Source organism: Lytechinus pictus, chromosome 12 (genome assembly GCF_037042905.1).
Source record: "Lytechinus pictus isolate F3 Inbred chromosome 12, Lp3.0, whole genome shotgun sequence".
NCBI lineage: Eukaryota > Metazoa > Echinodermata > Echinoidea > Temnopleuroida > Toxopneustidae > Lytechinus > Lytechinus pictus.
This window is the reverse complement of record NC_087256.1, coordinates 8,767,742-8,790,767: the sequence shown is the minus strand read 5'-3', so window position 1 is coordinate 8,790,767 and position 23,026 is coordinate 8,767,742. Positions and strand designations below refer to the sequence as shown.

At 35.5% G+C, this 23,026-nt stretch overlaps 1 protein-coding gene across 2 annotated transcripts; it reads right to left on the bottom strand.

Moving 5' to 3' along the window:
- Positions 1 to 3,864: 3,864 nt before the first annotated feature.
- On the bottom strand, positions 3,865 to 22,326 carry LOC129272901 (uncharacterized). Of its 2 annotated transcripts, none has more exons than XM_064107705.1 (6): positions 22,176 to 22,312; positions 17,959 to 18,050; positions 17,470 to 17,611; positions 14,229 to 14,346; positions 9,401 to 9,570; positions 3,865 to 4,719 (listed from the first exon to the last, which is right to left on the bottom strand). In XM_064107705.1, exons 1-6 carry the CDS (start codon positions 22,241 to 22,243, stop codon positions 4,485 to 4,487), a joined length of 825 nt encoding a protein of 274 aa, XP_063963775.1. In that variant the 5' UTR covers positions 22,244 to 22,312; the 3' UTR covers positions 3,865 to 4,484. The 2 variants fall into 2 exon arrangements, with proteins under 2 accessions (XP_063963775.1, XP_054765960.2); XM_054909985.2 differs by having other exon boundaries at positions 3,907 to 4,719; positions 17,959 to 18,053; positions 22,176 to 22,326.
- Positions 22,327 to 23,026: the final 700 nt, after the last annotated feature.

Genomic DNA, 23,026 nt, shown 5'->3' with positions numbered 1-23,026 from the left:
TTATTTCAATTGACTAAAAGTGCAAGGGAAATGTATGAGAAATGTTTCGCAGGGTAAGTTTGATTTCGCCCTTTCCCCTTGACATAGCGTGAAAACAAGCATTTCTGCGCAAACAGATTTCTGCGAGCTTTACAAAATGGACAGTGCTCACTCAAGTGTAACATTCTGTCAAAACTTTTACTTTCATTGGATAGATGAGACCCAAACCTAAGATGATATGTGAAAAAATAACCCACATGTTGTATTTTTTTTAATTCCCAGGGTTTTGATACCCACTGTATAATAGTATCAGACTACGTAAAATGTTCAGTCCATTTTTAACGTTACTTATTACGCTTCTAAAGAGAAATCTTTTGCAGTTTGACTTTTCTTCCATAATATTCTTCCTAAATAACTTATAAGAACTTAAACAACTCACATGTTTTCACCTTTCCAACATCTCAAGTTCTCCTTTAATCCTAAGGTAATTAAGACCACACCCCTATACGGAGTGCCTGTTTACAACTAATGCACAAATGCACAAAGTACAGACTATTTCATTCCTGCAATGAAAAGAGTCTGTACTTGGTAGTTTGTCCTGGAAAATACTCCTGTTGGAATTCTAATTGGAGATTGTGGTGGTCAAGGGTGGATTTAATGAGTTTTTGAAATCATGCCTTTAAATTTCGCCGAGTCTGGTAAGCATATACATGTAGCACCTGTACCAGAGTAGAATGAAGGATATTCCAATATGTAATTATGCAGGGTGAGTGATACTAAAAATATATGTGATTGTGAATACTAGTGCTGGTTGATACCGGTATTTGATTTCAAAGTTTGTTGAATACTGCCAGCAAAATATCGCTGACAACACAATACATCGCCGAGTCTGAAAATTCACTACATACTCAATAATATTTTGGGCATATCATATTAACGCGATCAACATAGTCATAAAACCATTATTGAATATTGAATATTTTTTCTGGATATTGCAAAATTTAAAAAATATTGAAATATTGCTCAGCACTAGTCAATACAAAGTTATCTCACTGGACTGCTTGATTTATTACCTCTGACATGAATACTGAGAAAGAATAAATCTAATGATGAAAACAGGGACTCTCTTTAACTCGTCTAACATTTGTTTAACCACATGGATGAAGAATATCCTTGAAACTTACTCGAGTGCATTCTGTGGACTGAATTAATCAGATTGCAATCCAAAACATTCTACCCTACGATTTCTTGGCAACTATACACCAAGATATTTCTAAGCCTCCCCAAACACGACCTAAAAAAGACTCTTCTGACAGCCAAAGATCTAGTAATATCTCATATCGGAAACATCTATTATCTCCTCTATGGCTCGGCCCACTCACTTTTTGAAAGATTGTCCCTGAATTTTGTCATTTTTGGCAGGAGTATGCCGATCACGAGCGATTAAATATAGTAACATGGGGGTCATCCCAGATCCAGCAAGATGGTTTTTTTTCTTATTGAAGAGATGACAGCATGAGGATCTCTAACAGATTTTGTTTTAAAGCATCTGAGTTGTTCAAAAGGCAATTTGTCAGACGAGTTTAGGCTCATCCACATTGATGAATAGCACTATACCCAAGACCTCAATTTTACAAGCAACTGTCTTTTTCTGAAGCTCATAAAACGAAAATTAATCAACTACTTCACTGTCCTTATTTCAGTGTGTCATCTTTCAAATCCTTCATGATATCAAATAAGAATCAATTTTTCTTTTAAAAAGTAGGCCTATTTGATAAATTAGGATGAAAAGCAAGAGCTTCATGTACAGGTATGCTGTCTGATTATTCTTCATTTGTTCTAAAATAAACTATTTATTGAGATGGACTGATCTTTAGGGAAAGGGTTTACTCAGTTATCAAGTTTAAGTGGAATGAATAGCATCAAAAAGCAAAAACAATGAAGACAATTTTAATTTTCAACATAGACTGTAAAGTTTGACAGGTATGGGTTGGGATATACAGAAATAATTATATGGGCACATACATACATGCACACTGTACAAGTACTTTCCTTTTGCATACTTTTATCTAATTTTTCAATTATGTTTATAATGCAATTTTCATTTCAAGAATGCGAAACATCAATTAACACATCTGGAAACTGGTTAAATCATCATTATTGAAAAAGTAAGTAAAAGAGAATCCTGTTCCACTAAGACCACTATGTTCACAATTCTTAGTGATAAATAGGTCCTGCCTCTTATAACAAACATCATACATGTAGATTGTCTTGCAAAGATTTTAAATTACACATAGCAATAGAATTATGCAAACATTTCCAAATAAAGCAATGCCCAATAAAGAATTTTCTTTTAAAATATTTTTCTAGAGGTAAATCTGTGCTTTACTTCCTTTAAGAGAGTATTCACAATCATCTAATATCCACATCAATATTCATAAGTACATGTATGCATGTTACTTTTAACTGGGAATGAAGTCCACCGTCACCCAAATCTTTGACCTCAAGGACAACACAAATATTAATAGAAGGGACTAGAGGAAACAGATTGTATCACAAATCATGAGGGAATATATTACAGTGATGAAAAATTCCCGTCCAGACTCCAAGAATTGCTTGTGATGTCATACCTAGTTTGTCAGATTTTTCTGGAAGATTATTTTGATGACGTAAATCCTCAGACCAAGAACAAACTTTCTCTAGCCAGTCCGACTACATGCTGACAGACTGAGTGACTGGAATGAGAAAGAACTGGAAACCTATTACAGATGATGTTCTCTTACTCTCATAGCACTGAAGAGATAACCCTACGTATGCAACTCATTTTATATTAGTAATAAAGATTGTCTTATTCCTCAAGTGAAAACTGTCTAAAATTGATTTCACAATGAAATATGAAGAAAGTTATAATTCAGTGAAATCTATCAATAAAGATGCCTCAATAAGATAAGAAATTCAATCTTATTGAGGCATCAGTAGATGGTCTTTATGCATGGGTACACAATCTATTGTCAAAGGAAAAGCAAACATTATTTGGAAAAGAATAGAAACATCATTGAGAAGTAGGTCAAATTAAATACAAGTACAGAGATAAGGGATAAAAAGACATGAGTGCATGTCAGAGAGAGAGAGAGAAAAAAAAATCTAGCAAAGAGAGGGGGGGGGATGACAGTAGCAAGAGGGGTAACAGAGACACCAACATCATAGAGACAGAGAGAGAGTGAAACAGCGAGTAAGTGAGAGAGATGCATATTTGTCTAAGTACAGTATTTGATTATGCGTGTGATCTCATGAGCCAGGGGTTAATTAGATCTATGAACATGATTATGGCAGATATTGATCCGTAGACCTTCCACAAAGTATCACTGTCATCATCATCATCATGTTAATAACATTAAAACTAGGTGTTCTTCTGATCTGCTAAATAATGCGAGTAAACTCTTATATTAGAATTTACAACAGTAAGTACTGACAAATATTTGATCTTAATGCATGGCACTAAATGCAGGTGGTCTTTTTAATTTCTTGATTTATTGACATTCATCACATAAGATGGAAACAAGCAGTATCACGTAGTACAAGAGTAGATGCAGAAGCAGCAACAGTTGGGCCCTTTTTCACAATACAATTTGGTAAATTTGTCATTACCATGGAAACCTAGATTTTGATTGGTTACCGAGCCCTGTTACCAGTTGTCACATAATGGCAGAGTTACCATAACTGTAAGTACTTAACCCTAACGTACATGTACCTGGGCTATTTTGTAAGCTTAAAGCTCCTAGAAAGCTAATTTGAGGTGAAAATATTCTTTAAGGCATTCTTACAACTGTAAAAGAAATTTTGGTACTAAAATAAGTTCCTCATGTATTTTATTGTTTTTATCTGTTATGTATTTCTTTGCAATTCTATCTTTTTATTTTCATTTTTGTCGACAAAATTCATCGAGGAACCCCCCCCCCCAGGTAAGTTAGGTTTAAATGAGATGGCCCCTTAAGTAGGAGTAATAGCAGCAAGGATAATAGTTGGAGCAACAACAATATAATAACAACCAATACAGACAGAGGCGACCAAAATGGCTATTCTGATTCTATTCACTGGCCAAAAACTGACCCGAGCAGTAAGGTAGTGATATTGTGTAAAAAAAAGAAGGAAGATATCAGAAAATTATAAAACTTTATATGGCTAACCAACTACAAGATCTAACAAGAGTTGGTAAGCAAAACAGGAATTGACAATCACCAACTTATTTATGATGACCAATATGCTTGTTTACATAAAGAGAATTCACCTTTCACTTCTTGAAAATTCTTGAAGAAGGGGTCACTGTCAAACACTGGCAGTTCACAAACAGAATTCCTAGAAAACATATTGATGAGTTTGATAAAAAAAACTCCTAATACTATTGTGTTTCATAATGGCTGAGCTGGTATTACATCACAGGAATGCTAAATTTAGCCTTGCCAAGTTTCCAACCGGAAGCCCCTTGCAGGCAACAGGTAGGGGGGCTACCGGGTAAACTGAGGGGAAAGGCAACTTACAAAAACGAAAATAAACTTACCAGCCATGGACGATTCCCGCGAGATGACGGATGATTCGTCGTTCTGCCCTGGGAAGCGTCCCTGCGTGCGCTGGTCGAGCTCGACGGAAGCCCCTTCATCGGGATCTGCGTCAGTGAGGACCGTTACCGAGGGAACCGAGTCGATATGTACCCTGGCGGCTTCCTCTGTGTATCCCGCGTTTCTGTGGGGTAGGAAATATCAGACTTGACGGGGGAGGATGTTATGCATTTCATACTGTACACACAAGATCTCACACACACAAATATGAAACCCACAAACATGTGTACAATTTAAAGAATCCCAAACATGATGAATACATCAACAACTTATTAATTTAGTTCTCGACATACATTCTAGAGCATCCAACCTGCTCACCAAGTATCAATAAGCAGTAGTCATCCACGGGTCTTTACAAAGTGAGCATTCGGTATCAATGCTTGTATTCTTGGAATAATGTGGATATCTCTGGAGTGTAAAACAAGCCATCGCCTACAATCCTGGATTCTGCGAAGTCATTTGATGGAAACGAGTTTTGAAAGTTAGACTTCCCACGTTTGCTCTACTCTGAAACCGAATGACCTATTATTTCATTTCAATGTGTCATAGAAGGACAACGTCCTAGGAGTAAGTGAGATATCATAGTTTATAGTCGGATGGCAGGATTACTGTGTGAATGATTGCATTTTATTGTCCACCACTGACAGTGCAGAGAAGGCCTTTATAAACATAGTCTTTGGTCCCAAAATCTCAGGAGTTTCAGAACAGGACTTGCAAGTTCTGAATTGGTTGCTGGCCTCCTGATACATGTATATGCACTGACAGACGAATTCATCTTATTTATTAAGGAAAGTCCATATTAATGTTCATCTTAGAAGTCCAAAGGAAACTTATTTTCGATATCATCAAGAGCTTGTGCGTGCCATCAATGCTGTCTTTATCAGTCATTTTCTAGTGAAAAATCTTATGAAACCTAAGTATCAAGGATTATTGAGTGCCTTTAGTGCTGTCTAAATCCTTTTTGTAGGTGATGAACGAACAGGAAACACTTGGATTATTTTGAGAGGTACGTACATTCCTTGTCAAACATATTAGAGGTCAAGCTTTACGTGTCTCTAAAGCTATTCCACATGGTCAAGCTTATCCCAAAAATTAAACTTAAGGATAATTAGATTATCCCATTTTCATTGCTTTAATTATCATGGTCATCCATTTTGATCAACTCTGGCATAAGAAGAACATGCCCCTCCTCTTATCCAAGTTCACAAGCCAAAAGTCAGCAAGTTTAAAGTGACAGACCCTTGTCAGAACACATAATGAACAATTTAACCAATTTTCTGTGCCCCCTTATAAATTTATGATCGGACCTAGTCACCCTCGCTGTACATGTATATTGTAGTGATTTCGATATCTTCCATTAGCTGTTAGGGTAGACAATTACTGCAATTTTAATGATTGCTTGAACAATTTTGAGCTTTTTTGTCAATTCAATAATAAGGGTATTATAGACTACAGTGACACTGCCGATCTCTCTTTTTATACTTTTCTTCCCCTTTTTCTTCTTCTTTATCCCTTCCCTATCCCCCCCCCTCTTATTTCACTACTTGGTAGAATCATGTCCCCCCCCCCCCTTTAAAGTCTATTTTAGGATTCTTATCGAAATACAAAGGTATTATTCTATATAGGGCTACATGATCAAAATATTGCATTCTGGGTAGGGAATTATGGAAATTTAGAACTAGAGCTGATACTTCATATTATACATGTAAGTGGCTGTGGTGTATCTCCTTTAAACGACTGCGTGAGGCCTGGTGTGTGGAGTGGGTTATTTCTTGAGGGATATCCCGAGCAGGAAATTGCCTTTCAGATCCAAGATCAATTTCATTTTGATGACTTCAAGGTGACACATGACTAAGTTCAGTTAAAACTAGAGCAAACTTGAGCTCATATCATAAAGCAGTCTCTCGAGTCATACTTTATGTTCCATATCATTTTCAAAATCTCCTTTATTATATAAGTTTTGATCAAGCCCGTCTCGTTATTGTGTCAATTTAATTAACCTAGAGAGGGATTCACTTAGCAGCCATTAATGCCAATTTTCAAATTATTCATAGATGAATATTGCAGATCTGCAATATACATGTAGATTTCCTGCTGTGCAAAGAACAAATAGATATATAAATATAAAGTTATAGACTCAGAGTATATTTTCTTTCATAGAAAGTTGGTGGTTTATTTAATAGCAACAACCTCCCTCCCCCCCCCCCCCCCGCCTTCTCTCTTTCTTCCTCCCCCTTTCTCTCATTCTTTCCCTCTTGTTCCGCCTTTCTCTCATTATCTAGAAATAAACTATAAAAAACTGAAGCAATTTTTCTCTTTTATTTTCATTCTTTGTTTTTTTGTAGGCAGGGGGTAATCAAATTGGGAACACCACTCTTTGATGTGGATCACTTCTTTTCTATTTCACACTATTTAATTTCTTTTTCCACCATGTGTTGCATTTCATTTAAAAAAAGGGGGAATCATAGTTCTTTCATATGTTCTGTAACTTTCTTCTAAAAAGGGGGATTCTATTAAAAAAGGGAGGGTCCCGTGATGGATAATTACCCTAATCCAGGGTTTGGACATATTCATTTTCTTGCAAAGAGATACTACAGAAGTCCAAAACCCTGAAAATAACACCCATAAAAGATCAATAAACAAATTGCTAGAGAGTAATTTACAGGTAGATTATAAGGATCAAAACAATTTAGACAGGACATTTGACATTTAAATGTAATTCAATAATGATTCTCCACTCCCAAAAATTCAGACACTGAAACCTGTTTAAATGCAGACGTTAATAGCTAAAACCATGGACATTATTTAAAACTGGTCAGTCAATCTACGAAGAACCAATGTTTATATCTTAATCTGAGTAGGAATGCAGACGTTGTCAGATTCAAACCCACAACAATTGGCAAAATTTTGAATATAGCCCCCTTAATTGTAAAGAAATTTTGAAGCAATGAAAAATAGCTCTCATACAGATTTTCTTCCAATTATGTAGGCTACACGTAGATGCAGCAACCACAGCCACAGGATAGAACTAGATAGGCTTTTACGTAGGTGCTCAAGAAAAGGACAGATATTATGAAAAAACAAAATAAGTAAACGATACCAATACAAAGTGCGCAGTCATAACCCCCCCCCTCTCTCTCTCTCTCTCTCTCTCGTGTAGAATTTGGGGCAATTTTGAGTTTTCAACTTTTGAATCCACTACACTCCTTCTTCTTCAAGTTTTAGAACTAAAATTTTTTGTGTCTGAATGGGCTGTATGTTTACTATATTACACTTTGATAGAGGCATAGCCAAAACAAGTATCAAGTATCTGCTTCATAGCTATGAGGATTACCGATAAGCCAGACATAAGCCCCCAAACCAAGTGATTCCACGTAATTTGTATACCAAGTACCTGGGAAATTTGAACCAGACCCTGTCGAACAGGTTTAAAGGGGTACTCCGAGCTGATATATTCATATCTATAAAATAAATACAGTAAAATTCCCTGAGCAGAACACTGAAAATTTCATCAAAATAACAAACATATTGAATTTGAAAGTTTTTAAACAATATTTTGTGAAAACAGTTATATGCAAATTGCTCCGGGCTTAATTTCAAATAAAATGTACATGTAGGATCAGGGTTGGAAATAGGGTTTTATGTTAGGTGTAGGGTGGGGTATAGTGTTAAACCAAGGGTTGAAGTTGGTCATTCGATTAGTGTGTGGAATTTAGAGCGGAGCAATTGTCGCCGAAGCAAATGTCATGGAACTGCTGCCATATCGATGTAAAAGCGTAAATTTAAAAAGGCTTAGTCCTGAGGCCAAACTGTACATCATGTGTGTAAAGCTTATCTAAACACTTAGAAGCATTTGTCACATGCTAGGGGTGGGTCATCATTATTAGTAATGTAAACAAGAGAGTTTGGATGGCGACAAAAGATGACATTACAACTCACTGCTGAGTTTTCATTAGTCACATCATTGGCCTGTTTCATAAGGACTTATAATGAGTTATAATGACATATGCACAATTTCCATAACAAGTCTATTATCATCCAATCGAAGTACGAGTAAATGATTTCAGAAGCCTTAAGCTGTTATTGCAAATTTTTTATTGTATAATTTTTTTATGAACGGGGCCTATATCTGTACATACCGTAACAACAATCACAACTAGAACCATCACTGAAGATGATTAATATCCGGCCGTATGCCATTACCATGGCAACAATTTCCAACACATAAAAAAAATATGTCTTGCCTACTTTGCCCCAAGACCAATGTGTGAGCTAAATATGAGAATTGGTTAAAAGCAGACAAGTACATGTAGTTAAACTGCAAGATTTTTGCCTATATTTTTTTTTAGATATGAAATGTTACCATGGTCACATGATTTCCAACACATGGAAAAATATGTCCTGCACATCTTTACCTCAACACCAATGTGTGAGCCAAATTTCATGAGCATTGGTTGAAAACTGATAAAGAAGTACAAAACCGCAAGATTTTTACCTAATTTTGGGCATATGATATGTTGTTACCATGGCAACTCTATTTCCAACACATACAAGAAATGTGTCTTGCACATCTTTACCCCATCACCAATATGTGTATTAAGTTTCATGAGAATTGGTGAAAAACTTAGGAAGTAGTTCAAACTGCAAGAATTTTACCATATGTTTGCCATGTAATATACCATTACCATGACAACACAATTTCCAACACATACAAAAAGTATGTCTTACACATCTTTACCTTAACACCAATATGTGTGCCGAGTTTCATATATAATTTGTTTGGCTGGGGTATAACTAGGCCTTACCTGATGTCATTGTCCAAGCTGGACAGGGTGTGACAGACAACCCTTGCTGGAGATGAGACACTTGCTGTACTGACTGCGACCTCTGCTTGACCCTCTCCTAAACGATGACCGCTTGCATCGACCACCAGGACTGGAGATCCGGGTGAAGCACGATGGTGTCTAACTGGAGTCTGTAAATAATGTACGAAATGTATTTTTGTAACGGATTACGGCAATCTGTAGAAGTGTCAAAGTCAAGGGATTTTCACACTGGTCAATTCCAGCGTAACGGACATGACGTTCAGACAAATTTTTGTAATTCAAAGGTAAATACAGTAGAATTAGCAGTCTTTTGATAATTGTTACTGAGCTTATCAGACACATTTAAGTATCAGTTACATACACATGAAATTTCAAATCGTTTCGTTGAACAGTTGCAGAGAAATTGCACTCTTTGTGAGCGTAACGGACATGACACGAAATGGACGAAGCATTTTTACCTCCTATTGCTTATCAAAATTCCTGCGAATTCTTAGATTGCATGCACCTGATGTTGGTGTTAATTTAACCTTAAGATCATGCTCTATCCATAAAATGGTGTTTAACAACAGTTTTGCAGTGCATTCTGTATTCATAGCTCAAAATGTAGCGTAACGGACATGACACACGAAGCGTAACGGACATGACAGTTTCGTCCACTTTTTGTAAGCGAATATAATTATTTTATTACAAGATATGGTACAAGTCTAATTGTTTACATGTTAAGGCTAGAGGTTAGAGACACACATCATAACTGGTAATCTGTAATATCTCCTATTATTTTGCAATTTGAGAGAGGGGCTTTTCGTACAATATTTATAAAACAAACAAATATTTAGAAAAATTTATTTTACACCAATTAACAATAGTTAATGAGTATTTTCCAGTTACTACCATCCGCCGCACCAAACTAAAAGATAAAAAGTTGATAGTAAAGATTATATTTTATTCATGGCTTACTATTTGACAATATACTTAGCGTAACGGACATGACACCCTTACGAAGTGAACTTCATCAGCACTTCTTAGTTTCAAAATGAAAGAAATATGAATGACTGAATGTAATTATGAAACAGCAAAGTACCTTTACTAACATTCTTAAGAAAAATATGTAGATATTATTGGCAGGTATTATTAATTTAATAGCTATAGCCTACATGATAATTTTATATAGAATACATTAATACAATGCTTAATAGTACCGCTACGGCACACTGAGAAGGCCAAATCTCATTTTTTGTGAGAAGAAAACAAAATGTACCAGACCTGCATAAATCCAAGATGAACATATGAAATTTATTTTATGATAAAGAATATGAACTAGTATTAATGTCAGTTTTAAGATAAAAAATGATATTTTAAAATTTAATAGCAATACCTGGAAACCAGTCTTTCATTATCGATTATGTACATGTATGAGTTGAAAGGTAATCAGAATGTTTGTAAATCGCTTCTGAGATTTTTTTTCATTCAAAATAAATATCATCCTGAGTATAATCATCCTTTCATCAAATCTTGGATGTTCTAAATCTTACTATCTTGCTTGCTGACAAATGTGGCTGTATCTAATTATGTTGCATTGACCATGCTGCTTGTGTACAAATGAAGATACATCATTCAAATCGTGATTATGGCTGACTAAAATACTATGAAATAATTTATTGATAGTGCCACATTCCTTCTACAGCCCCTTTGCTTTGTGATATTGCAAAGAAGTTCCACTGTAGATTCATGGATTCATAGAGCTACATCATGTATTAAAACACAGATATCTGAATACACACTTGTTTTTAAATGTGAGCCCGTGCCATCACTGAAGAAGTTGAGGTTGGTGAAAGTCAGATACTTTGAAGCAATATCATCAATGATCTCATGAATTCACAAGTTGGAATTTTATCATACTCCAAACTGTCAGCGCAAACACCTAAGATAATCAATCGTATTGTTCAAACACAAATGATGCAGATTGTGATCTGAGTATGTTGCCAGATCTAGCTGCATCTTATGCTAATATTATGTGGCATATCATTAATTCTCAGAAAAATATACCAGAACAAGAGCTGAACTTTCATCATTAACCGACTTCTAAAACTAGCTTGAATGACATGCAGATTCTAGGAGTTATTACATCCAGCTATCCTCAAGCAATTGAGACTGACCTCAGTCTGTGACACTGAGCCTAATATTTTGTTTTTGTGAATGCTACCTTTTGTCATATATAAGGCGTCATGTCCGTTACGCGAATTGTCATGTCCGTTACGCCATTTTTATGAAAATGAGAAGTGGTAAGGGAAAATGATTGCTACACATGGTAGGGGGTTTAATTCTAACATAGAATCTGAATCTGCAGTACCTTCAGACAAATTTCCTGTAAACTGTGAAAACTTAAAGTGAAAAACGTAACGGACATGACACTGAAAATGATAAAGAAATCACACAAATCTCAAGATTGATTTCTTTAAAATTGATGTATGGCATAAAATTTAATGGTGATTTTCTATTGATGTAAACATTAATCAACTATTCAAAAGTTAAAAGAGACCTCTGGGACCTTATTTGCTTTTAGTAGAGACAGGAAAGATGAATTGTTTAAAAATAGCCACATTTTTTAGATTTTGCAATTTACTATTCAATTTTTTTGATGATGGAAAAAAATACAAAATTTTATCAATATTGCAATTTTTTTATTGGAAATTGAAACTTTATAGATTACTTTTTAAGAAAATTTGACTGCTTAAGTGAAATCTGAAACTTCATTTTTTCTCTAAAGTGAACATTTTCCATGGAATTGCCCCACTCCATATAAAATCATCTTTATTTTATGATAAAATAGAGAAGATACAATTTACCCAGGTCTTTTGCCAGAGATGATCAGACAAAACGCCCTTCCTATGCTACTGCTGGAAAAGGATAAGGTTGATTTCTGATTTTTGAGTATTAGTATAGCTAAGTTTCTTCACAATCATATTTTTTCAAATTATTCACATCAAATCGATGTTTTGTACATGATGGTATTTGTGCAAATCACTAAACTATATTTAATTCATGTATGAAATTAAAACAATTATATTTTGCAATGTCCTGATTTGTTTATTTCCCTCAGAAACACACACATTAAATATAATGATTTCAAATGTGGGTAATTAATAAATTCTATTAGATGAATTTGACAGTATTTTTTTTACAATTCATAATTTCAACAACCCTGTCCAATAAGCAATGTCACTTTGAGAGTTACCTCAACATCGTGACATCACAGTAACTGTGTCAGCTATGCCCCTTCAAGAAACAGGTGCTGATGCAACTACTTGCTAATTAATATGATATCAACCTGTTCTGGATCTTGACTTCAACTATGTGACATAACAGAAAGTACAAGTAACCTCCCCTTATGTAAGTTTGTTATGTAATTATCATTCTATTCGACAAGAAGCTCTTATGTATACATGATCAATAGAAAAAAGCAGCCCTATGATCAATTTGGGGGATTCACAATACGGTGCGCCATCTATTAGTTGCAGCGGACAGGCCAATTTCTAATTTCAGGGTCGACATCGCGGGCTAGGCTAGGCTGTAATGTGACTGTGATGCTTCAAAAATGAAAATTATACGGCAAAAGCAGAGGAAGAATTCAACAAAAATGGTCTCAATTTCACAAATGAATATGAGGCAAATTTCTCTCCAACCTCCTGGACCCTGGTAAACAGCATGATTTTATGCAAGCTGGCTGAATAGCGCTGGCCAGTGATGCATGCACTAGAGCACGCAACAGATTATGTTGACTTTTTCCCATAAGGCATTGCCAATTTCGGCCTGTCTGCTTTAAACGATAGGTGGCGCACCGTATTGTGAATCCACCAAATTGCTAAGCTTTTGATATGTCACAGAGCCAAGAACCATATTATAACTACTTGACATAACAATAACCATTTTAACTATGAAGAGTAGCTCATTGCATTTAATGTACCCATAGCCAAATTTTGCTGATATTTATTTAATCCACCCCCACGAACCCCCATTATGAGTAAGTGATGAGAGGAAGTTTGGGGGTCTATCCCCACTGAACTGTCATTGATGATACATTGAGACATCTTCACCCTGCCGAGTGATTGGCATATTCAATACCTGACCTTGACAGTTTCAGGAAGTCAAACAGAGGGCAATGTGAATTAGTTCAAGGGGGACTCAATCTCAATGACCAATTCCTAGTTTGACCTCAAAAACTGACCTCTATCATCAGTAAGATTCCAATTTGTGCAAATATATCATGGGTGAATCCATACAATTAACCGTTTGTTATTTCCTGGGAAGCATTTCATCAACATTTTCATCTGACTAGTTGTTAGATCTGACAACTTTTCTTGATTTCAATTGGCTGAAAAGCACTTTCACTATGCAAACTGTCAGATAAAACAAGACTTGTCACATCCGACAAGTCCTTTCATAAAACGCTGCCCTGTACTATGACATGAAATTCTCATTGGTCATATTCATTATAGTAACCTCGCATCAAAATTAATGTTTATTCATGTCTGAACAAATATTAATCAAATAATCGTGACATTTGTTTTATACTTCACATTGAACATCAGCATAAGGTGGTAATATTCCATTCTCACTATCAAAAAAAGATTTAAAAAAAAGAAAAAAAAAATAAATACTAAATATACAAAGCGAGGAATCTCCCGTGGGACCCTTATCTTTCATAGCATCAATTATCGATGACTCACAGGACATAGTGAACTTCAAATGGTCAGATTTCTGAATTAGACACAACTTATATTCCCACCTGCTCTAATGATTGGCTTACCATATGACGATACTCTCTGTCCGAGTCCGACAATTCCAGGAAATCTGAAGGGGAGGGCTTGGAGGGGGACCTCGGAGGGGGGTAACTCCTGTCCACCCTGTAGTGATGAGTTGGAGAACTGTTTCGGGGAAAAAAAGATGGTTTTATTATAAGATGATTTCTAGAGTGTCTTGTTTTACTCTTGGTGCTGGTTGTGGCTGTGGTGGTGGTAATGATGATGCAGATGACAATGACGATGGTGATCTTAATGGTAATGATGATGACATTGATAGTAAGGATGATGATAATGCTGGGAGTGATAATGATAGTGATGATGATGATGATGATAATGTTTCTAATGATTCACTAACCAAGAGCCTCGCCTGATTTTGCAATCAATAAAACATGCAATATGATCTTTTGACCCCTAGATGACCTTTGACCCTATCATTCTCAAGAACATACATGTGGTATAACCAAAGGATCATATGTACCAAGTGTGAACATAATTGATGCAGAAAGAAAGAAATGAGAGCAAGTTGAGCAAAAACTTGACCTTTTGACCCCTAGATGACCTTTGTCCCCACCTTCCTCAACAACACATATGGGCATTTTCACGGTAACTGACATTACACGGCACAATGTTTTCACACCTTTCATTGTGTGTATCTCTAAAACAACAAATGATGGGAGTTTGCTTTTGATAGAGTTAATAAAGTGAACCTTGCTGTATACTCTGATACTAAGTTTTCCTATGTAACCACATTTTTTTACGCATCAGCAAGCAAAAATGTGTCGGTAACTGACATTACGCAAAAGGACATGCAATTTCAGGGTGTTCATTAAAATTGAAATATCTCATGTCCCTGAGTAGATAGAGTAATAATTTGAATATGTAAATATACCTCCGTTACTAGGTTAAGATGTGTCAAAATATTAAAAAATTCGTTTTTGTCTGTTGGGGACTATGATAATTTTTCCACAACCATGCTGGTAGCTGACATTACGGTAACTGACATTACACTTAATTTGCCATAGAGATAACACATGGTAGTCAAATGTGTGGAATCATTGCATTGTATCTTCTGTGCAGGGCTTCACATGAAAGTGAGCGTGATGTGGAAGTATACCCAAGTTTTTAGGAACATTTTAATGAAAAACTTTTTCTTTTTCTTAATTCCTTTCTTTGATTTGTACATTTTTATCATTACTTGTCGGTAACTGACAATACACATTAACATTTACCAGTGCTATATGATTGTCAAAGGCATAATTTTCTTGGTACTTATATGTAAGGCTTTTTAAAATCATAAAAGTTTCATAATACTTCATATTTTTAATTATCAAAAGATAAGAAATGTATGTTTTACTTACTCGGGGGGGGGGGGGGGTCATAGCAGCTACATGTTTTCCTATAGTAATTTAATATTGCATTGACTGTACACATGGATTTTTCTGACTATACACCCATAATTTATTCATCAGTTTTATATTGACTTTTTAAACCTTTTCCTTCTCCAACCTCCCCCTCCCCTCAAAAAAGGCAAAAATGAATAAGGGTCTCCTCCCCTAGGCTACATGTACCCCTCCCCCGAATCTCATGCAGCCATGTAGTTTTATTGATTTCTATTCTGGTCAGTGCAAGCAATGCTTGTTCATATCTGTCGGATTTCAATTCTCTTCATAATTTGTTTAATCATTTTCTTTGCTAATTTCTTTTATAAGCTGTCAACAAAAAATAAACTCCAGCTTCTAAACTGAAACTGAACTATTTGTAAATTAGAAAAAAACACCACAGTTTTAGTAGATCCATGCAACATTGATCAGAACTGTCAAATTTCACTTTTCATCTATACTTGTAAACCAAAAACAAAATTGTATCACACATCCACACTACTAACAGGTATAAAAACCAGGAATTTACTTTTAGCGAGGCAATGCTAAAAAAAATCCTAGAAACTAAAAAAGGGACCCCGGAAATCCCCTTCATCACAATGTTAAGCTTTAAAAATGTTGCAGATTTAGGCAATAGGTTGGGAAAAGTACCCCCTACCCCCCCCCCCCCCCCGAAAACCAAACAAAAAATTGTCTGATACAAACAATTAGGTACTTGGTAAGTGCATGTACAAAACAATTTCATAGTAATTTTTTTTGCACGATGGGAATGCAACTTCCTTCATAATTTCATATAGTATTCCTTGTGAACTATACCTTTTAAAAGTCAATAGCATGCTCCTTCTGGTGTGACTTGACTTAAATAACAAGTATACAATATTTCTTCACCATAAAATTGACCACATATTTGCATTTCAATATTGGTAACCAACGTTTTATCATGGTAACTGACATTACATCTCGGTAACTGACATTACATTTTCCACTTGGTAACTGACATTACATATATTTAATGGTACCCTATGGCTTCATTGTTAATTGGTAATCTTTAATTTTGGTGTAGAAGGGAGGGGTGTTACCTAGAGAGGAAATCTACCAAGTTTCATATAATATATCCTCTTTTCCAGGAAATGAGAAAAAAAAGTTCATGTTTTCGGTAACTGACATTACATACCATATCACATACTTCATCAATGTTTTTTTATCAGATGAATGAATTACTGGTGTTTCTTTCTGTGGGATTTTAAAAAGTGTTATAATAGCAAGCTAAATCACAGGCGAAAACATCATGATCAAACCTGTTCTTTAAAAATCTGTCAAAACAAAATATGTATCAATATACTATTTTCAACACTAATTTGTATCCATACTTTGGCAGCCATTTTGAAATAAAAAATGGCTGCCAGAGTCGGAAACAATTTTGTCTCAGAAACTTCAGGTCTTGTTTTATTAAAAAACATAAAGCATTTTACATGAATATCAACTTGATTTTTTTGCCTCTGTGTCCATCTGTGGTGAAAATGCCCATATGTGGTATTGCCCAATGATCATTTTAACCATGAGAGCAAGTTGAACACAAACTTTAACATTTTCAAACAGACCAACAGACTTACAAACCAACGGACCAACAGGAAACATGATTACAAGATCTCTGCCGAAGTTTGTTCAGGCGGGACAAAAAATGTATTTGTGGATGACAACAATGTTGATGATGATGATTTTTATTATCATAGTAATAACGGGGTTCTGATCACAATGGCGATTAAACTAATGAGTACAGAAATGTACGGTAATGGTGATAATCATGATTTACATACAAAAGTAAGTGAAGGGTTCTTTTGGGCATACATAGTGTGATCCTACCTACCTCCTTGGAAGAGAGGTTGAGATGTCACTTGAAAGTGACGGGGTGTGGTGACTGATGTTAAGACTAGCCATTGATTGACGAGGTGGGGTCATTGAACTTTCATTGAATCCTGAAGTATGGTGAGATATTCTTGCCACTGTGTCTGTTATTACAGAGAAAAAAAGAGACAATATAATTGCAGTTTTTAGGTAGAGTATATTTTACTGAAAAATATACCTCCATACAGTCTACTTTAATTTCTATGCACTATTTCCCCACACTTACCAATTACTTAAGCAAACTAGACCTCAATTCAATAATTACAATGTTTCAAAGATCTTTGCTGGAATAAAGTTAGCAATGGGCTAACACAAATATATTTGACAAAACAGTCTGAGATATCCCTTGAATAGAAATTATTCCTATCCCAGTTCACAAGTTTTAAGTTTGGACAATGATACTCGGGTCTTTCTTGTTTTTTCACTACAATGATATGAACTCTGGTCATACCTGGATCAGAATGAACTGCAGAGGGTGAGGCAAATACTGTAAGACTATCTGGAAGAACAGTATCATTAGTGAGACGTCCTTGGGCCAAAGGTCTTCTGTAACAAAGAAAGAGAAAGAAAAAGAGCATGGAGGATAGAAAACGAAATATATGCAAGGATCAACATAGATGAAAAAAAATTAGGTTAAGGTACAACGTAGATAAACATGTAAACTGACAAGATGGAAAAAATGCAACATCATTCATCTTTTAACATTGTGATCAAAGTGATCATTTGTGCAATCATAAGGATTGGTATTAGAATGAACTGAAAAATACTTGAGTAACTTGGAAGCTAATATCACTCAGCCATGTTTTTTCTCAATAAGATAAGTTTTTTTTAAAGAAAAATTAATTTCTCAATGAAGCTTTAAATTATGTAATCATGCATTTGACAGACTAAAGACACAAAATAAAATATGGAAAAGTAGAAAAAAATTTGTCTTTCTTCTTTACACTCAAATTCTCATAGCAAATTGAGGGCAATTTCTTTTAAAATTTGAGGCAAACCACCTCTACGCCAATTTCCTCCCTAAGTATTTTAGTCCCGAAAGCTGTAGCACAAACGGTAAAACTCATCATAACTCCAACCTCAAGAAATATGTATCAAGTACTAGAACATATCTACAATGCTAATTGTTAATGAATATTAATCAGAACATACAGTGTAACTTCAGAATTAATTGTTGTTGAATACATTACAAATTATTCATGGTAGACATCTCCCATTGTAGATTCAAGAATTTCAATCTCTCTCTCTTATTATTTCATTATTCAACAGATCAATCTTGGATCACCTAAGATGCCTATGTCCTTGTAATCATCACTGACATCACATGTGGATTAACATTATCTCGTGAACATCTAGAAGTAGATCATTTGGATGAGTTTTCATACAGAAAAAGGATATATCAGAGGTAAGGATAAAAATTTGATATTTCATATTTTTAAATGTTTTCCAAAAGCCTATGTGTGCCCCTCCCCCAATAAAGAAATTCAGACTTTAAACTGCCAAAGATTCAACTTTCCTGTAATAAAGTGCTGATTTTTTTTTCTAAAAATATTTCAATTACTATGTTTCTAAATAATATTTGACAACTTTTTGTCTACAAACATCTACAAATTTAAGAAAGTTTCATTTTTGTACTTCAAGTCACTGGCCAATCATTCATTTCAAAGTCTATCAATGTATACAAGAGATGCTGCTGTCACACCGCACAGAAAGTGGTCAAGAACTTTACAATTAGACAAATTAACATCATATTTTCCAATATACAGTAAAGGCGCAAAGCCTATATTGAAGACTTGGTTTGCTAAAGGATAAAGAAACAGCAACAAGACAGTTACTTCATTCCCAACCAAAATTTTGTCTTGCTGAGTAAAAGCCCAATTGTTTTTTGTATGGATAACAATGAAAACAAAAGTAGATGCTGAATTGTGAAGTAGACAGTAGATAGCAAATGTCTAAAACCGTTTTCAGTGGTTTTACAGCAATCAACATTTGTGTGGGAAGTAGATCTACATGTAGATCACTCAAGGTTCCAACTCGGGCGTCTTGCACAGGCAAGTGAAAGGCACAACACCAGCGAAACTTCCATGGAATTTTTTATTATTTAGACATTAGATTTTACATTCCTAGTGAAATCATTTTTTGCTATGACACTTACCGAACGATATAAAGCCTTACTTTTCCATTTGTTTGTCTTTCTATGAATATAATACTACATTTAATTGTTGATGCCGAAGAAGATTGAATCACACATCCAGATTTTTCGCGTATGATATACGTAGAGAACTGCGAGAGGGCACGCGATATTATTATACGTTGCTTGTTTACATCGGAAGCTTGTATTGCTGGTTGTGTTCTAGGCGCTCAGCGTTTTTTTTCGCTGTCAAAAGATGGCGTACTTCACCTAATAAGTGTTTACATGAGATGCAACTCGTTGATTTTTTTGTACAATTTCCTATTATGCCCCGACAACTTGAATCGAGACTGTTAGATAGGAAAAATTTTGATTGTTGTTTGCTTGAGTTCCACCGCAGTATGAAAGGATCTTCATTTTCATCATTAAGTTATTGATTTATTTTATTAGTAACGCAGTTAGTAATTATAAAAAGTTTTGGGGCGTTTTATTCTCCCACATTCATGGGATGAAGGAAAACGTCCAAATCCATTATCAAGCGACATGCGTTTTGTGAGGTTCGTCTAGTACTAACCACCCACGGCTACATCTCAGCCGCCGACTACAGAATAATTGAAGGCACGGCGCATTCAACAAATAACGTTAACTTATGAAAAAATAATAATACGAGGACTTACAGAATGAAGTCCTCCTACGAAACTTACGAAACGATGTGAAGTCAATTCCTCATAATTTGATGAATATCCCTCAAAATGCGTCATTTAAGCGTTGATTTTTCTTCTCTTTAACAAAATACGAGAGCTACCTTTCTAGCTCTCAAATTTTTCGTCTAATGAGCGAAAGAGGGCGCGCGATTTATCTTCATATCAAAGACACTACTATTGAAAGACTAGACACAGAAATTATCTTACACGTAAATTGATGCAAATCGTTACGCGAATTCGGCAAAGTGTCCAATCTTTTTACTGTAAAGACTTTGGTGGAACGTTAATTGACACACGAATGGTAGCACTTGCGGGGCTTTGTTCAAGGTACATAGAATTTTCTATATTTTTTGTTTAATTTGTCATCGTTTTGAATATTTTCCAAAAAGTTTTATCGTCAGCAAAACTAATAAAAAAGTATGTTTTTTAAGTTATTGCATTTATTGGGGTCTCTATTTTATCAAACAATTATTGGAATTGCGCATACAATGAATCATGAATCTAGTTTAAAAAATACCACCAAGCTGAATTAAGGTTGCGAACTGTATTAGCACCACCAACGACCTTCCTTTTATTTCCATGGAAGAGACGTGCGAAGCCACTTTCCAGGCAGAGGTAAGCGATTTTGCTCTTTTTTGTGTCCTTTTTAAATTAAAAGAATATGTTAAAAATTGATAATGGAACGCTTTCTACCAGAAAAAGCCCTGGTGAGTAGCGGAATGGGTTTCGGCTAACATTATTCACGTTATGAAGTGATGTTAACGACAACTCTAAAATCCACTACAAAAACACGTCGGTTGTGCGAGGTTCGTATAGCATATACCACCTCGCAATAGTGTGAGTGGTACTAACCTCGCATGTGTGTGAGTGGATCTACATGTAGATAAGTAGTGAATTACATGAACATATTCTTCCCATTTTCCAATTTGAAAATTTTGTGGACACACTAAATGACAATGAAAAGAGTGCGCGACCCTGCAAAATAAAAAGAGGAGTCATTTGATGAGAGACACTGTCACTGCATTTTTTTTTGTTTCTTTTCATTTTAGACCAAAAGCTTCGGTCTCTGTTGTATTACTATTGTATTGGTTGCTGTGCTGAACTCCATTGGCTCCACTCACCAATTACAGAGACCGAAGTTCTAACGTAAACTGTACAGGAACTTAATGGCCATATGTTTATGTATTTAGTTCGGATAAACCAGGGAAGTGGGAGTTGCACAACAGCCGAAGTAAATCACTGTTTTTTCCTTTTAAGTTTATTTTTTCCCCGTTTTAGTTCATTTCAGGCCAAATATCATTTTGGTCCAGTTCTTTATATTTTTATGAAATAATGACAAAAATCGATGAGCCCTGTCGGGGGGGATTTTGGATGGTCAACCCCCTAATGCAACTGCACGATCGTGAGCCGTCTGTGTACGAGGAGAATTAAAACAAATAAAATGTTACAAAACTCCTCCTCGAAACAGACGGCTGCCAGCTGTCTATTTTCATTTTTGTAATTTTCATCATGATTTTTTAACTAATTTACAGTACAAACATGAAGATGATCAAATAATAATCTACAAAATTGATTGTCTAATTTCACATCGGATTTAAGTAGCGCAGACATCTGGAGCAAGCTCCACTAACACGCAAACCTCATTTCAACATCAGACAACAGCAACAAACAACATGACAAGCGCAGCTCAACCCACCCGAGGCCGAGCTGAGCATACACATAATTGAACAGGTGGGACTTCGATTCCGATCTAGATCCAATTCCAAGTGAACACGTTCTTTTATTATTCATTTTACAAAGAGTGATGATATTTTATCGATGAATTACACGTACCTTGCTTCTTTTGCGTTGAAATTTTCAAGCGGAGCTGGTCTATAGAGAGATCGTTTTGATGAATCCATGATAAAAAGGAAAATGGTAACTTGTCTTGGTTAGCTGCGAAGTTGTTGACGAATTTCCCGCTGATAAATCGACGGGAGAGGGCGCTTGACCACCGTAAAAAATATTCAACTCGAGCCAGCTTCGATCAGTAATGTTATTTTGCTTTGCATTTATTTGAGTATCGTTATATGATTCAGCATTTTGTTTTCCCTTTTTTATCTTCATTATAGCTTTGTATCAAGTTCTATTCATTTTTGCAATGTGTTCATCTCATAGCATGCACAGCAGCATGTCTGAAAAAACAATTTATTTTGCCCACTGGAACTTAGTAAAGATAATTATAAGCCCTAAAGTTACAGACCCCCCCCCCCTCGGGTAGTCAACTAACAGGTCCATGACTATATACGCCTATTCTTGATTCAGATTTTTTTTAGATACTTCCCCTTAATGAAAGAAATTAGTGAGGTTTTTGTACCCTACTATTGACTTTTAGCAAGGGAGGCCACCTGTGTAGCTATTCAGAAGAAAAGTTGGCCGAATTATTAAGCTATATCCTACGATTCGGGGAATGTTTGTAATCTACCCCTGATAAAAATATTTCCAGAAAATGCCCCCAAAGACCCCCTATGTCAAAGATCCCCTACTAATATGCGGTGCAGAACACCAGAGACAGAGTACTGTTGGGGCGGAGCAGAAACGTGACAATTTTCATAAAAAAAACAAAAAACAAAGAAAATAAACTCTAACCCCCATTTTTTTTTTTGGGGGGGGGGGTCTGTAAGGTCTGTTGCTATGTTTTGAAG

Bases quoted from the DNA above. Each gene is read 5' to 3' on its own strand.
- LOC129272901 (XM_054909985.2), bottom strand. From the start codon at position 22,243: ATGGATTCATCAAAACGATCTCTCTATAGACCAGCTCCGCTTGAAAAT. The intron at 14,347-17,469 runs GTAGGTAGGATC...TCCCCGAAACAG, and splicing joins TCAACCTCTCTTCCAAGGAG to TTCTCCAACTCATCACTACA. The intron at 4,720-9,400 runs GTAAGGCCTAGT...CCTACCCCACAG, and splicing joins AGCTTGGACAATGACATCAG to AAACGCGGGATACACAGAGG.